Below are 17,041 nucleotides of genomic sequence, written 5' to 3'. Positions count from 1 at the left end.
CGCGTGCGCGTGTTGGGTTCCAGTCTTACCTCACAGGAGGATCCGTAGTGCAGGAACATGCTGAGGGGGAGGTGTGTGCGAAGCGTTGCTGGAGAACATACACATCCATGGGGGGTCGGATCTCACAGACACTGGTCACAGCAGACGAGCATGGCACCATGGAGACCTGGGCAGGAGAGCGGAGGGGACGCGGGTTAGCATAGCAACAGTTGTCCCATCGCTGTTTGTGAAGGACCGTGAAGGTGGGAATGTCCCGCAGGACAGCCGCAACATGCCCGGTGGTGAATGTCTGTGTTGCATCAGGCGTCAGGGAAGAAGCAAGTGTGCCACATGTAAGCAATATAGTTATTCTTTCTCCTCACTGCCCTGCGATCCGACACACACACACACGCACACACGCGCGATGGGGTTATAACGTTAAGGAGGCTGTGCTGGGAGCTGGGGGCGGGGGTGTTGCTGGGCAACATGCAGTGCAGAGCTGAGGGAGGTATCGGATGACGGAGGAGTGAGGCGAGAAGCCGCGCCACAGCAGACAGACAGTCACCGGTGGACCGGAGCCTGGGAAACCCAGCCCGACCCAAGCCCCCTCCACCCAGGGACAGGGGGGATTACACATCCAAGACTCCCCGCGTTCCCGTGGAGATGGCCCACTGTCACTCCCAGAAGCTTTGGCTCCAACACGTGCCGGACGACTGACGTTTTGTCACCAGTCAACCTGTGGACTATTCTCAGACAATTCGCCTCCCCCACACAGCTTATATATTTGGACGAAAAACACGGGTCATCTGTTCGTAGACTAGACCGTTTTAGACTCTAGCCCAAGCACCCCCCCAGCTCGGGGGAAGTGGGAGACAGGGGTGTCCCCCATAAAGCGCCCTCCTGTTGGGCCTTGGCATGGGGGCTGAGCTGGGGGGTGGGGGTGTAGGGAGGAGGAGGTCTGGCGTAGCCCCATGCTGTGGCTGTGGAGATAAGTGGAGCGGCATGGTGTGGATGTGGCCCAGCAGCCTGGGAGCCAGGCCCTGCTCTCCACACCAACACAGGGAGCATTCTTCCACACGAGAGGGCAGCGCTCCTCCGTGCCTCAAAAGAGCCTTTATTTAGCAGCAAGGGGACGTCAAAGTGAGTTTATATTCGCACAGGACGGCCAGTGACTAGGACCTTTCTCGTGGGGCGGGGTGAGGGAATTAACAGCACTGCTGTCAAATGGAAAACCTGGTGGAGTGGAGAAACGCTCTTTCGGGGGCAGGCATTGAGAGGGCAGCAAGGGCCCCCTCGAGTTCATGTTAAAAACAACACTTCTCCTTGCCAAATATTGAAAAGAAACAAACGATAGAAAATAACGAAGGAAGTACCGTTGAATAAAGAGCTGGTACGTGGTTGGCGATACCAAAAGCTTAGAGGAATGAGACACACAGAACAAATGGTATGGCAAGTGAAAGGCGGCACCGGGAGACGTGCGCGGTTCTCCTCTGTTTACAACACGGCCGCCGCTTCTGGACGGAACATCTCTCCACACCAGGCCCGGGTCACTGGAGGGTGCAGCCGATAATTGCCAACTAACCGCGCTCGGGGCTATTTATAAAGCCCTGAGAGTGGAGCAGGAATATGTTGTGAGGTCGGGAGCTCTGTCACAGCTCTGCACCACGGCTCCGGGGAGAGTTTATTTCGAGTTAAAGCAACAATGTAGGAGTCACGGGGGCGCGAGGGAGGAGAAGGGAAACAAAGAACGCGGCGGGGCGCCTTGTAGCGCTACTCCTTCTGAGGCCTCGTCGGTCGTGTGGGGACACATTAGAGGACAGGGACGATCACACGTGACCTGGGAACCAGGTGGCATGCAGGGCGGTGGAACGCGGAGTTTCAGGGAGGCGTGGAAAATCGTGTCGCATGCAAATTCCTGTCATTGTCTCAGAGGTGTGCAACTGTGCTGTCCGACAGGAGAGTTGTGGAACCGGTCGTCCCGGCTGAAAGGGAACGTGCGCACAGCTCCGTGTCGGGCTACGCTAGCCACGAGAGTACACCGTCGCCACGGAGGGCCCAGAGCCAGCCGAGTGCAGGCAAAAAATAAAGCTCGACAACACCAAATACGTTTGAGGCAGGAAAAAGAAAAGTCTGCGTCGATGCGTGAGCTTGTGTGCTAGGAGAGGAAGTGGAAGTGAAGCATTTGGAGATTCCATCGGCAAAGTTAATTCCGCGGGCTTACGCAAAACCAACAGAGTGGCACGAGAGCAGAGGGAAATGTGTCGAGGCTTGGAGGGGCAACTAATGCCATCAAAGTGAACGATCAGCCATAGCTAATTGAAATTAAAGACCATAAAGGGGAGGGAGGGGTGGGGGTGGGCTCCCTTCACACAGGGCCCTCTCTGTGTGGGAATGTGGGACGGAGCCTTGTGCAACCCTCCTATGGGGCGCACGCCAGTCTCCCTCCTCCCTCAGAAGGATGGGTATTTTGCAATTAAATCGCTATTAAAATATTTGTGTCTGCCTTTAGCGGTTCTTCTGTTGACCTAAATTGCTTTTCTACTTACTTAAATCGCAGACCAAGTGTTGGTTGCGTGCCATCGGTTGATTTCAAATCAACACATGAAAGGTATTGACACATACGGTCTCATTTTGCTCAAATGAATTCTGTTGAAATCACGCTAACTAAACTGTGTAGGCTGTAGCCTTTCGCAACTTTGTTTTGGTTTCAAACCTTCACTCTTCATGAACACAGCCAAGGGTTAGCGTAAAACCCTTTTTTCCCCTCACAAAGTTAAGAACAAGCATACAGGCTATTGGCTCATAACATTTTATTGATGGATGCAACGTGGAACGAACTGGCATGCGTGTCCTTGTGCTGTATACATCACCCAGGTACTGCCAGTTGGCTCAGAATGTGACCTGTCAATCGGTCAAAACTGACAATCACTCACTGAAATCCGAGGTCCATCCATTGTAGAGGACACAGGTCCAAAAGTATTGTATCGGCCATCGATTAATACCGCATGGTATTGAACAAAATGTAGCCTACGTCATCAGCGTAAGCCTTAAACATGCACCATGCTAGGCTAATAACTAACAATTAGCCAAGCAAATTGTTGCGTCTGCTTCTACACATGAACTTCAACACATTGAATTCATCTGCTCCAGAGGAGATCTGTGGGGGCGCGAACTCTGCTTCCGAACGATCATAAAACGGGACCGAACGCTGGCCTTGTTTACTGCACTCTAGCAGATGGTGACGCAACTTTATGGTGACACAACCTTTTAGCTGACAACGGTGTGCGATGACTAGCATCAAAGTAGCAGGGATTTCATCAAGTGAAAATGGATTGGCTCAATGGCAGAGACGAAGAGCTCACACTATTCGGCTGGTGGTAAACAAACCCAAACTGTCTCAGGCTACTTTTGTGTTTAACATGGTCCCAGTATGGGCTAATCCAGGTGAGAAACCGACAACTCTATTTGGGGGTTATTTGACATGGGTCCAGACGGGGGTCAGGGTCACATTCACCATAAGAGAATCCCAGCAAAGAACATAGAAAAGGATTAAGCGAAAAAAGGAAATGCCAAGTTGGAGAAGAATGAACCTGTCAGGACTTGATTCCCAAGTTTCCCAGTAGATACATTTTCATATCTAGCAAAGTCGATTCCTAAAGGCTACATTTTACAGACCTAGGAAGATATCTGGCTTGCTTTCTATCTCATCTACCTCCCTGGAACCATACAATACAGAGCCCATCTCTTCAACTGTCTTTCATCCCTATTACAGGAGCTGAAAAGGAAGCCTTCTTCCACTGGGCTTGCTTGGCCATCACATGACTACGTTCGCTTTTAGAAAAACACACAGGGACACAAATAAATCACATTTCCACGGTTTCATAAAAACGAGGAAGGGGATTTCCCCAAATAACGTCAACAAACTCACTGACCTTCTCCACTTTATCAATTAAGAGATAGAGATATTTCAGTGAAGTCTTCGACACAACGTCTGTTCCTCCCTGCCAGCCTGCTTGGCCATGACGCGGAGACCTCTCTAAATTATTTACTGGAACGCCCGGTGTATTTAAAGGAGGATCGATCCCATTAAAAGGACTGCAGCCTCGGCTTGGCCAACATGGTGCACGGCACACTGAAGCCAGTTCCACCTGAAAGCAACAGAACTAAACAATACTTAAAAGGTTCCTATGTCCTGGACGGTTCACTATAGGATCCACTGCATATCTGTAACAAAAACACACGCTGATGGATTGAGTTCAAATCAATTGACAGTAGCCTAACCTTTAGACTTGCAATGGGTTTAGCCAGCCAACGTAGCTAGCCTACATATTGAAAATCTAGCTTATAAATATTGACTGTGATACTGTACACGAAACAGGGCATAGATTGAAAATTCTGCGACATCCTAAAACAGCTACCAATTCATAAATGTTTCTCAAGCAAGCAAAGCAAGCCAGTCATCAAGCAAGTCCATTCATCTATGACAAATGCATGAGCCGGGGACAGTAGCGTGTCGCCTGCAGTATGCAGTGGCAGTCTGAGATGGCTCCAGGCAGCTTTGGAGAGATGGGGAATCTTTAACTCAAATCGGGTTGGTGCTCTGGAGAAACAGTTTGCATTCTGTGTACTACATTCTGAGGGCGACGGCTGAGATTTACGGGCTTTATTTATCCGGGGGGGGGGGGCACGGAGTCGGATGTATGGAGAACGAGAGAAGCAGTGGCCGATTGCATGTTTTCCTCCCCAGCTCAGCCACTCTGTCTCCAAGCTGAGGGTGAGTAGTGGTGGTGGTGAGGTAGCAGTGAGAGAGAGTGAGAGAGAGAGAGCGAGAGGGGGGAAGGAGGGGTTGACTGTGGGAGGCACGGCAGACAGAGGAACATGAAACCTGATCTGTGCTTGCACCGCCCCCCCCCCTCCCCACTCTTCCTCCTCTCTCTCTCTCTCTCGTTCCCTCCATCTCCAGCACCTTCCCTCTGCCACCTCGCAAGAGAACCTTGGAGACTCCCCGAGCAATCCGATATCCCGCACCCCACACCCCCCGGCCTCTGAGATTGGAAATGCTCACAGTGAGAGAGACAGAGAGAGACAGAAAGAGCCAGAGAGAGAGAGCGGCTCTGAGACAACAGAAGCAGGGCACAGAAAGAGACACTTTAAAGAAACAGGAGGTTAGAAAAACAAGCATTGTAGATGTAAAGTGCTTGAGAAAATACACGAGCAGGAGAATGTTTTGCTCCTCTGTTTCCCTACACTTAGAGGGAACCTCTCATTAGAGTTTTCTTCGTGTTCGTGTTGTAAGCTTGAGTAACAAGAAACCTTTTCCAACCTAACCAAAACCAATATATTTTGCCAGAAACTAAAGGCCAAATTCGCATTTAATACCAACCAGACTCTATAGTAGCCAAAACTATACATCTGTAGCAGTTCAAAGCACACAGACAAATCATTGGGTGATAACCATTCCATAAAACTGGTGTCTCTATTGGGGAGACGAGGGGGAGGGGGTAAGTGAGGCCGTCTACGTCCTGACAGGCAGCATAACTCTGATTCTGATCTTCACCTCATGTGGACATGAATCACAACTGAATTATCTCCCATTTGCTGAACCTGATTCCAATTTCTGTCTAACCTCCATTACGCTTCCCTTCAGACATCAGGCAGTTACAGAGCTCTGGCTAATTAATCACAAAGCCCCCCCCCCCCCCCCTCCATACACACACACACACTCTCTCTCTCTCTCTCTTTCTCTCTGCTCCAAACACAGTTAGCAGGATAATCATGATACGACCAGACTGCTGTGAGATTACCTGGCAGTGAAGCCTCCTAAGCCTGGGTTTGTTAGTCGTTCCCTTTCTGCTTACCTCTCCCCTCATCCTCACTCCTCCCCCAGTAATATTGGCCTGTGTTATTTCAGTAATGGAGAGAGCCCAGAGTGAGCTGTGGAATGTACAGCTGTCTGGCATATGTATAACGTTCAATTTGAATCCCCCCCCCCCCCGCACCTCTGTATAAAGGCACCACTCTCCCATACCCCTTCGGCCTTGTCTCCTCCAGGCCCTTTTTAAAAAACAGACATTTTCATATAGTCAGGAGCTCCATCTGGTTTTTGACCTCGCTGGTTTTTCGACCTCCCTGCATTCTGGAGCCCTCACACTTTAGAGCTGCCTTCAGCGTGGAAAGGTGGGGAGCACAGAAACGGTGCCCTGCACCTGCACTCTGCACTCTCCCTCAAAATTAAACCAGCTTTACACTTCCCCATTTTTTCCAAAAAAGTGACTAAAACATGGGCTAAAATAGCTAGTTAGTCTTATAGATGCAACAACAAACTGAGGGAATTTTCCTTGGGAGAACATACAGTTACACACTGCAATTGAGACTGAAAGTCAAGGTGGCAGTTGATTCTCCATTGCACAGCCTAATGCTTTAGTCAACCTTCACAGTCACACTTCTGATAAGATTGTACTTGTGTATGGTAAGTGACAGACAGTCACTGCATCAAGAGTCATAAACAGTTGTAGCCTGGTACACAGTCTCGTGTGTGCAGGACACGCTCATATTAACGTCCTATATCAAGCCTCTGGTTACATGAAGTCTCATAATTCTGAGTACAAGAAAAGGACTACCCCCAAAATGTGGTGCATGACTCGAGAGTCAGAGGCTGTGTTGTGTTAATGACAACCCTTAACTTGTCTTGAGTTACTAGTACAATAGACTTTCTGAACGGCCAGGCAGTATAACATCTGTAGCTCTAGCTATTGCAGTTAAATACTGACAAACCAAATAATCGTTTAAGGCAACTGGAAGAAAAAGCACTCAAATCTAGCATTACAAGTTAGGCACAGCTAGTGCTACTGCAGGCTAACAAATGTAGGGTAGGCCTACGTTTAATCTCTGGAACGTAGCTTTACATCTTTATACCACAGGTACTGTGTGTTGAAGCTAGCTAGCTATGCTTTAAAAAAAAAAAAAAAAATCACATGCAAGAAAAACTATGAACTTGGAACACAGTTCTGTCATTCAAGTGGTTGTATTTAATTAGCTTAATTTATGTGTAGAAGCACAGTCGGTCATTATTTGAGTTATTATTACATTGTTGTAAATGTCTAAAATTGCCAACTGTGTCTGTTAGTATCCACCATACTCTGTGCCCAAATGTGGAACGCTAACTTCTAGCTAGACAACGCTAGTAGTAGCAGCACGTAGCTAGTCCAGCTTCAACACACAGGCAATGCAGTTAGCTAGCTAGCAAGCTACTGTAGCAAGTTTTCGCTTACAAGAAAAACCCTCAGCGCCACCTCTCCAACAGAATCCTTAATGTAATCCAAAATACTAGCCAAACTCTAAAATGTTTTGATTCTATTAAACCCATCAACCGAACGAATTTAGTTGCTGACCACAGTTTTTATTTTCAGACGCAAAACAAAACTTTTTACGCGACAACACTCGAGGCCAAAATCACAGGTTGCGATCTTCTTTGCTAGTAGTAATACTAGGTTATTACAGCTCACCTTTTCTACTGCAGTAGAATGTTGACTTTGTACCTGTCCACGTTTTCCAAATATTTCTCAATATCGGCAAAAAGTTGCACGAATGTCCCATATATTTCCCCAAAAACCCGTGACGATCGGTCTTGTTCTGTTCGCTCGTAGTTCAGACTGTGGCTGTCTTTGCCATTTGGAGCACACATACCAGCCCTGAGCGAGACGAGATCATTCCATACCAAAAAACCTTCCAATCACGGCAGCGAGTACGCAACCACTTGAGGGGGAGCGAGTTGCGGCGGGTACCAAAGGCTCGTGCTACCCAACACGAAATCCAACAGGCTACCCCTTCCAACTCTTTGATGCCACCTGCCGTCGACAATGCCACACCAAGGTACTTCCCTTTCGAAACAATTGCGCACATTAAGTTTGGAAAAAGCGTCTATAATGCCCTTTTCTCTTTAAAGAGACCTATTTCGTATATCTATTTAAATGATCATAAAATCAGGTTTTGAAGAAGAAAAATATGGATGGTTTGAAAAAGGTGAATAATTTTCCAAGGCACTTGAAACCTACATATCAACATCATGTAGACATTTTCTACACAGTTGTATCATTTCAGTTGTACACTGACTAATAGGCAATTAATAGTTATGTATGGTTCACAACAGATTAAATGAATCACAAAACAGTCTATTTAACATATCAATGAAGAACTTACTTTTTTAACTATGCATGAAAGAGTAAACAAAGTAAGGAAGCCATAATAGTGTTGTGAAATAACATTTATTAACAAATGTTCATGATTCAAACCTTCCTAGCCGAAACAATAACAGCAGCTTTCCAACATTGGCTGTCAATACAGGCAGACCCTATATGTGGTACAGTAAAACAACAATACAAGTATTTTATTCCTGTTGATATGCATTAGGGTTTGGTAATGGATTCAACATGCAAGTTAAGGCCATCCATAACATTCGGTCAATTCAAGGATTCTCCACAGTGGAAATTAAGCTTCTGCCTTTTCCAGATAGATACACAAAACTATTTAACATATACAAATACTTTTGACAGTGGACTACCTCAATCTTAAAGATACAATCTCTTCAGGAAGGACATTTGTACCACATTTCACTGTATCCAGTCTCCCTTCTAACAACTAAAAATCAAAAGTCCATATCATTTTGAAAGTTGTATGGCAAGTTGAGTAAATTGTGCTATAAAAAAAAAAAGCTTTGTGGGAAGACCTTGTTTACACTGACAATAAAGTTGAAAGTACAATTAAAGCAATAGTTATAATTGTGTTTATTAATAAAAACAAATCAGTGTGTCTGTTTTTCCTGACAGTCTAGCTACTCAAGAGCAAGGCCATTGTTCCTTTTAATTGAAAAAAAAGAGAAAGTTTAAGTAACTAAATAAATTATCAGATGAAATAGTGTATCCCATACTAACAAAAGCAGTAAAATACTCTATAGAAGTAATTTCTCAAAATACAGAACATGGAGAAAGATGCAGCCCCTTTACACATCTGATGCAAGTGTTTAATATACAGCAGTGCAAACTGAACGCGGCATAAATGTGTCATCTGAACCATTACTCAGTAGCCTAAAATGACTTGTGAAATAAATACCCAGTTGTTATTGACTTAATGGGAAGTGGAAATGGGGAGTTCTGATGGTATGTCTCTCTTCAGAAACGATTGATGCACCAGAGAGACATGTTCACTAAATGGAATGACTGTGACAGCAGAAGAGGGTGTGGTCAGTTGGGAATGGATGGTGAAATGATAGACTAGCACTATACTGTATGTGTCCAAAACACCACCAGAACCATAGTAAGTTGATCAAATGAGACTAGTGATTAAGCACAGTTTGGGCTACTGATATAGTACTGCAGATACCAGGAAAAAAATAGATCGTAGTGGTTAATAAAAACGGTGTTAACAGGACTTGTCGTTTTTTGAAGCAATACTAAAGAAATAATCCTCAATGAAGTTTCTCGAAGGCATTCAAAAAAATTGTTGTAATATTTTGGTAAATTTAGCCAACTACTGACAACATATGCTCTTGTGAAAAAAACATAAAATTCATGCATGGGACTCAGATGGGGAACATTTGAGTACAATGAAAGGGTAATAACATGCAGAGGAAAAGACACACTTAAGTTGCCAGGGGATGGGACAGCAGTTTAAAACAATTACATGACTGTGTATAAATTGGTAAGTGAATAGTCACTAGTGTGAGGCATGCCACGTCAGTGGTATCAACACTATATTGCCCCCTAGTGGTTGGAAACTATACAACTAGTTTCAATATGGAAACAACTTTACAATTTCTACCAAAAATTCAAGTCTGCATTTTCATTTCCTTTCCCTCCAGTAAGATATCCCCAATTTTTCTTCCAGTGGATAGTAAAAAACACGTAAAACACACTCAGTGTTTGATGGTTCTTAGAGTTAAGTCAAATAATAGTTAAGCTCAGTGATTCTAGTGGCACTATACAAAACATATTATTAGATCCATTAGACATGCACAGACAATCATATACCAACTCATGCATGCACACATACACACACACACCAAATACACAGTATAAAACAAATATCAGAGTAACAATTGTACACCAGCACACATCCAGTGTCCTTAAGGTGTGTGAGCCAGTAAAATTTGAAACTAAAAGAATTATGTTGACTTGGACATGTACACCAAACTGAATATGCCTAACAATCTTTTTTTATGAAATAGAGGAAATGTATCTGGACAAAAGGCACAACAAAATCAAAGGCAAAAGCGAAAAACATTTTTTTTGCCCAATGGAGTTCTCATGAATCCGGGGGTCAGATGAAAAAAACAGACAAAAACAATCTTGTGACCGAACTTAAGGTCTCAATGTTACGCCATAATTGATTAATTCAATATGGAACGTATAGTTTCATCACACTGCCCAGTGAATAACACTGTTGACTGTTTTCCTATGCAAATAAATAACACTGTTTAATAAATACTAAATACTTAACTGAGTTAGTACTACAATTCCTTTGTGAAGTCAAACAGTGATTAGTAACTACTTAGTAAAACGTGTTATATTAGCTCACATTTGGTCTATTGATCAATGTGAGGCATCATTGTGATATGACTTCAAACCCAATGTAAATATATAAAACTGTCTGGATATATTTACTGGACTCTATATTTGTGTCATATTTCTTGTTTAATTTTCAGTTTTTGTTTTACATTCAGAACAGGACAGTCTTTGTGAAATAAGGCATCTGTATTGTGTGTACTATAAAGTCCTGCTACTAAAACAATTCTCGTGTCTTTAGACTTTCAGTCCCAGGACTAAAGCCTACCAGGTAAACCAGATCAATTAGATAAACCTTTCTCTGATATAACTATGATTTCTTTTTGTTGTTGTTGAGGGTGACATAAGTAAAAAGTGTACTGTGCAATCACTTTTCATCACATAATTTCCTTTCAGAGAAGGAACATTAGGCAGTGTTGTCTTTAGTTTCAGTACTGGTGAACAAAAACAAGTATTTCATTTACTGATCTGCAAAATGTATTTGTCATCAATAGCATCGATGCCCTCACTTTAGGACCAAGGCTGCTGTGGTTTATTCAGCTGGCTCTCCACTCCGTAAGGCTGCCAACCAAGCATTTAGACGTTGATGGCGTGGGCATGTTTCTTACACAGGGGCTTGTCCTTCTTGGAGTAGAAGGGCTGACCCTCCAGGTTCACATTGCACACCTAGCACACAGAAACCAATACGTGAATCTGACCAGCCAGTGGAGTCTGGAGCAGTGCATGTAAAAAAAAAAAACCTTTTGTGACAGTTTTTACAGTATCATTACTCTTTTGAACTTTCCAGTACACGGTGTATGTTGCCCATTTCGGGTCCATATAGATTGTGTGAATAGCAGTGTGCAGCATGCAGCAAAGTGCCATTGGTGATTGGTGAGTTGCTAATAATCATTCTTACCGCACAGACAAAGCATGTGTCGTGCCAGGTGTGACCTAGTGCCTCAATGAACTTGTCCCCAGCTTCAACAGGGAAGTCACATCCGTGGCACTTGGTGCTAAACAGTGAAATGTAATCTGGGAAAGAGAACAGACATTCAGTTATAACATCAGTTACGACAGGCATCTAAAATGGACAAACTTCACGATCCCCGTTTCGCCCCCCCCCCCCGATACAAATGTTTGGCGGCGTGACGTAGATCGGATCTACAGTCGAGGGTACCTTTCTCACAGTACGGCTCTCCATCTTCCATATGGAAGAGGCTGTTTCCGAACGCCTTACCACAGGCGGCACACACAAAGCAGGTTGTGTGCCATGTCTGTCTCAGTGCATGCATCACCTCCTGCACAAGAAAATACCAAAACAAATGGTAATTCTGTCTCTGTGTGTGTGAGTGTGAGAGAGAGAGTATTCACATAAAAGAAAGAGAATGAGTGTGTGAGTCTGTTGACTGACCCCCATGATCTTGGTGTTGCAGCGGGCACAGGTGGGGGCGAAAAACTCGCCGTAGCAGTTCTCACAGTAAACATTGTTCTGTTCCTCCACAAAGCTGACGTCGGCCAGCGATGTGTGACAGTAGGCACAGTTGAACTCCTCCGGATGCCAGGAGCGGCCCAGAGCCACCAGGAAGGGACCCCTGTAAACATCCCACAGCCTTTAGCTTAAAGCTAGCTACACACGTAAAGCTGACAAACTTAACGACTCAGCCGCCGTGTCGGCCTAATTGTCCATCGCGTAAAAGGCGACCCATCTTTTGGGTTCTGGTTGTGTGCGAATAAAAACATTGCCCCGTTACCTAATGATGTTGTTGCAAGCTCCACAGAGGGCTGTACGGCCACTGGCTGCGAACCGCTCTGCCCTCTGAGCCACGCCGCGTGCCACTGAGGGTAAGGCGGCGGGGGCGGGGGCAGGGTTGTACGCCGGGCTGGGGGCTGGGGGAGGAGCGGAGGAGGAGGGGTGGGGGATGTACGCTGGCGCAGGAGGGGCGCCCTGAGGGAGCGGTTGGACCTTCATGCTGGTGGTGGTTGTCTTGCTGGGGTCAAACTTCAGGGCGAAGGTGTCGTCGGTGACCCAGGGGGGCCTGTTTGAGGGGTCTGCAGGCGCAGCCGGGGGAGGAGCTGGAGCTTGGACGAAAAAAGAAACACTTAGTCAACACAGCAGCTCCAAGGCATCCATCTCCTCATCCCATAAAGAAAACAATCATCCAGAATCATGCTAGGACAGCCTGTTCCTCCTGCCGGTGGCTACCTGGTTGTGGTGTAGGGTAGACACAGGCGGTGCTGACCACCTTGGGAGGGGGCGGTCCCATCGGGATCTGGATAGAGCTCTGCTGCATGGGCGGGGCCGGCTGCATGGGCGGTGGCTGGTGTGGGGGCGGAGCTGGTTGCATAGGCGGAGCTTGATGCATTGGGGGGCCCTGGTACATTGGTTGAGCCTGATGCATTGGAGGGCCCTGGTACATTGGTTGAGCCTGATGCATTGGAGGGCCCTGGTACATTGGTTGAGCCTGATGCATTGGAGGGCCCTGGTACATAGGAGGGCCCTGTTGCTGCATGGGAGGCCCTTGGTACATGGGAGGGCCCTGGTGCATAGGAGCCTGACCATACTGGCTGCAGAGGGACAAACATAGTAGCTGAGTGACATTCCCACTATCCAGATGCAGACATGACTGATTGAATCAGTCTTGTAATCACTCGAGACCTCGATTGACATGCAGCAAATCTGACACTGAATAATATATGAAACCCCATAAGGGCTGTACCTTACTACCCGTTAAACCTAGAGTAGGGTGTCGACTTGCTCATTGCCTTCCTGATTCTGAGCGGCCACTTACGTGAGTCTTACCTGGAGCTCCTCCCCTTTCCCACACGTTTAACGGAAAGGTTAGTGGGAGTTTAATGTAGCAGAAAGACCCAGAGAGAGAGAGAGAAAGACAGCCTGCTACCAGAAAGACAGGGTTAGAATAGAGAGCCTCAATCATGGCAGTCAGAGAGAGAGAGACTCAAAATCATCCAGATTACGCAAGGAACAGGTTTTTTAAAACAAAGTCACCATGAGAACAGTGGTTAAAAAACACAGCAGGTTAAAAAAACAAGCGTTTTTCAAAAGCAGAATGAACACCATCCGAATGACACACGGCTAATAACAGAGCCAACTGTGAATAGTGAGTTATCCCAGAGGAGTTGGGGAGGTTACAAAGACACGTCAAGGGGAAAGACAACATACTATCCAGATGCTGTATAGAGAAGGTGTTATCCGGATGCACTTCCCAACAGCAGTACCTGGAGACTGAGGATTTTAACTCGGAGCTGTAGCCATTTGCAGACTGCTTCAGGCTGTAGTTATAATGTAATGGAAAGCGAGCGTTCAGGGGTAAGGTGTCAGGAAAGGCTTTGTGGACGCTTTTCCTGATGGTCACGGACACCTCCACCTCTATGACGTGGGCTGCCCCCTCCAAAATCCTTCTTTGGTCTCAGGAGTTTACACATCCTTTACAACCTACACTGCAGTCTCTCTTGGATATAAGTGAACTTGCACAGACCAGGTAGCTGTGTGCGGCAGTGGGGTTTATTAATGAAATGTTTTCTATATCACAATATTGTATATCAAGATACCGTCAGTGAAACTACACACACGCAAGTACACTTTTGGACCAGCCGTAGACTAAGTTTTCCTTCCCATAATATAACAACAACACTCCACACGACAATCACTGCGTCTTGTTCCACCGCAGGGGCAACACGCTTGACCCTTGCAATCAGGAACCTGAAAAGGGGGTGAGCCAAATGGCAGCTCACAAAAAACCATGCAAATAAATCCACTTCAAATCACCCCCACTGCAAATTGTGAACTGAATAGTGCCTCCTGCTTTAACTACTGTGGTTAACTCATTGGCGTCATTGGATTATTGCAGAAATTGAGAAGCGACAATATTAAACTGAAGGGCAGAGTTTATTTGTTTATTCAACTAAGCCTGTGGTAAGTATATAAACATTGACCTTTTTAGAAGGTTTAGGCCACACCAAGAATTGCGCAAACAGCTGATTATCCCAAAGCCCAGAATTGAACATGCAAGTATATTAACTTTAAGACTATGAAAATTGTTAATATGGTACAGATAATGTTTTCACAAGAAAACAATAAAGTAGGCCTACAATTTAGCAAAACCTTCAACATGTGTTGTACTCCAACAAATTCTATCAACAGCTGCTTTGGCATAGAGTCACAAAGACTATAATAATTCAAAACAATAATATATTTTTGACTGCATCTGCCACATGAAACCACTAGCTAAATAATAAGTCAAGCCAGTATGTGGGCATGCGGTTGAGCTGTGAAGTGCAGAGTGAGCCAGAAGAAGCATGGGATTGAGGAGCTACAGCAGCATCATATCTAAACATGGTGAACATACTAACTCAATAACCAGGTGATTTACCATTACTGCGGTACATATCTGGCCATTGCAGGGCGAAGTGTCTGTTACTACCAAAGTTGACAAATGTAATTTAAAATGCTAACTAGTAGCATACAAATGTGAAGACTTACGTTTTGTGTAATGAAAACATGTAAAAGGTAATTTTATTAAATTAGCTACATTCTTTAATGCCAACACATGTTCAACCATTAATACTGTGAATGGACATTATGGGAAACAGGTGCAAATTAGTCAAACAAATAATGAAGGCAGCAACCTCGGCTGCCAAACTCTCACAGTATCATACGTTGTTGTAGCAAATTTGTATGCTAATGCTAATGACGGGTAAAACAATGTTGGGGAAAGGTCTTGGCCGCCCTCTGCAGTCCCAGAAATGGCAATGGCCATGTAAAAGAAATGGCTGAATGGTTAAACGTCTTTTTGGTTGGTTTAATCTAGATGGAAGTAAGTCTCTGAACGCCAAAGGCCATAATTCTCCCCTATCCCGTGTACTCCAGCAACTCTGCACACCACTGGCATGACCTATCACTATGTCCAGTGTGTGTGTGTATGTGTGCGTGTACCTGAGGGGTTTGGGTTTTCCTGAGGGCAGGGAAGGCTTTCGTTTGGGCAAAGTTCGGGTGCGGAACACTGGGGTGATAGTCAGAGCTTCCAGCGCAGATTTGGGCGGTGGCCCTTGCTTATAAACGTGGTTTCTTAATGAGAGTCAACAAGAGAGGTCTGAGTGGTGGCTTAGAGCTAGGAATAACCTTCCTTACATACACAGTCATATTTGGAACCTAACAACTCCTGTACTGAATTAACAGTACAGTCTGCTAGAAAATATGAATGACAAGAAATCACCATACACCGAACATCTTTGTGAAATATCTTCCATCTTCCATCTCTCTGACATGAAACACACTCACAATACATATACTACCCTATCACCTGGGGACCAAACATGCCAAACCAGGTCTACATTATATCAAACTAATTACCAATTCAATAACTCCTTAGCAAATCCAAGTCATTCGTTCACCCTTCTAAACCTATGCTCCACCAGACGTCTCGCAGGACTACCTCCAATCTCAAGGGTTACACTGCATGAGCGGCAAGAGCGAAAGGAAAGGGGGGAGGGATTGAATGACAACTGTACCTAGACTGTGTCGTCAGAGCAGATGAGATATGGGAGGCTGCGAGCGTCAGGTGGCGGGGCTCCCCGGGGGGGGCTGCAGGGGCCTCGGGGGCCACTGGCTGTGTCTGCAAGGGAGGCTGCTGGCTGCAGAGGACAGAGTTGTGTTAACATGGCCAGGCAAGACGTGGGCAGGGGAGGAGGACACGGCCCTAGGGTCATCGGAAGGCACGTCTGTGTTTGCGCTTTATATGTTGTACGGGGTCAGATGGCTGAGCGGTTAGGGAATCGGGCTATTAATCAGAAGGTTGCCGGTTGAATTCCCGGTCATGTCAAATGACGTTGTGTCCTTGGGCAAGGCACTTCACCCTACTTGCCTCGGGGGGAATGTCCCTGTACTTACTGTAAGTTGCTCTGGATAAGAGCGTCTGCTAAAATGACTAAATGTAAATGTTGAGAATGTGCTTATGGGCAGGTTCTAAATGGCATTGCTGAAGAACCACCGATGCAGAGACCTCGGATGGCCCACTCCAACTCTGGGTTAACACTCCCGACTAAATAAACGAACAAATAAACAACGAGATTAAGAGGGAGAGTTATGATGAGGTCGTTACGGGTTAAAGGATGATGGGATTCTGGTGGAATAGCCCTTTATCACACGAGTCTCCACTGCCATGTGGAAGCTCTCTGTTCTAACACAACTTAGAAACTCAGGCTTTCTTTCTCTCTTGTCCTTGGACATTTGGCCTCCAGGCATGAGAAGGACTTACCGTGGACACTTTGGATTGTATGATCGGTAGCGTAACACTATAGGACAATTATTCTTGATAAGCCATTTGGTTTTTGGATAATAAAATAGTTTTGAACCATTTTGAATGATGAGAATATGTGCACAGTAATGCTCTGAAACAGGAAGACAAGGCTAAGTTGTTTAAGCATTGGGTTTGATTCCACCAATCTTGTATGGAGAGTGGAAGCCTGGTGTAATATTATGTTACTGGAACATTCATATGTGG

General features: G+C 45.6%; 2 protein-coding genes across 4 annotated transcripts in view; both read right to left on the bottom strand.

Annotated features, from left to right (window-relative positions):
• bmpr1aa (bone morphogenetic protein receptor, type IAa) overlaps nucleotides 1-7,734 on the bottom strand; it is a 31,689-nt gene extending 23,955 nt beyond the window's left edge. Inside the window, exons 1-2 of one of the 3 annotated variants that reach the window (XM_084708815.1) lie at nucleotides 7,485-7,734; nucleotides 30-166 (exon numbers count right to left, since the gene is read on the bottom strand). The gene's annotated coding sequence lies outside the window, so the exon portion shown is untranslated. The remainder of the gene's footprint in view (nucleotides 1-29; nucleotides 167-7,484) is intronic. The other 2 variants (XM_084708813.1, XM_084708814.1) reach the window with 2 other exon arrangements.
• A 490-nt stretch (nucleotides 7,735-8,224) lies between these two features.
• LOC146268177 (LIM domain-binding protein 3-like) lies at nucleotides 8,225-16,391 on the bottom strand. Its single transcript, XM_084667164.1, has 6 exons — nucleotides 12,724-16,391; nucleotides 12,272-12,599; nucleotides 11,932-12,112; nucleotides 11,698-11,818; nucleotides 11,437-11,552; nucleotides 8,225-11,204 (listed from the first exon to the last, which is right to left on the bottom strand). Exons 1-6 carry the CDS (start codon nucleotides 13,064-13,066, stop codon nucleotides 11,115-11,117), a joined length of 1,179 nt encoding a protein of 392 aa, XP_084523290.1. The 5' UTR covers nucleotides 13,067-16,391; the 3' UTR covers nucleotides 8,225-11,114.
• Nucleotides 16,392-17,041: the final 650 nt, after the last annotated feature.

The sequence above is a fragment of the Hypomesus nipponensis genome, chromosome 11 (assembly GCF_054491055.1).
Source record: "Hypomesus nipponensis isolate SF chromosome 11, ASM5449105v1, whole genome shotgun sequence".
Classification (NCBI taxonomy): Eukaryota; Metazoa; Chordata; class Actinopteri; order Osmeriformes; family Osmeridae; genus Hypomesus; species Hypomesus nipponensis.
Note: the sequence above shows the minus strand (reverse complement) of the source record. Positions and strands in the feature narration are given on the sequence as shown.

What these genes read in the sequence shown, in the direction of transcription:
- LOC146268177 (XM_084667164.1), bottom strand. Translation starts at nt 13,066, where the DNA reads ATGCACCAGGGCCCTCCCATGTACCAAGGGCCTCCCATGCAGCAACAG. An exon ending in CTACCCTACACCACAACCAG is followed by an intron (nt 12,600 to 12,723) that starts GTAGCCACCGGC and finishes TTTTCGTCCAAG; the next exon opens with CTCCAGCTCCTCCCCCGGCT. An exon ending in ACACATGCTTTGTCTGTGCG is followed by an intron (nt 11,205 to 11,436) that starts GTAAGAATGATT and finishes TCTGTGTGCTAG; the next exon opens with GTGTGCAATGTGAACCTGGA.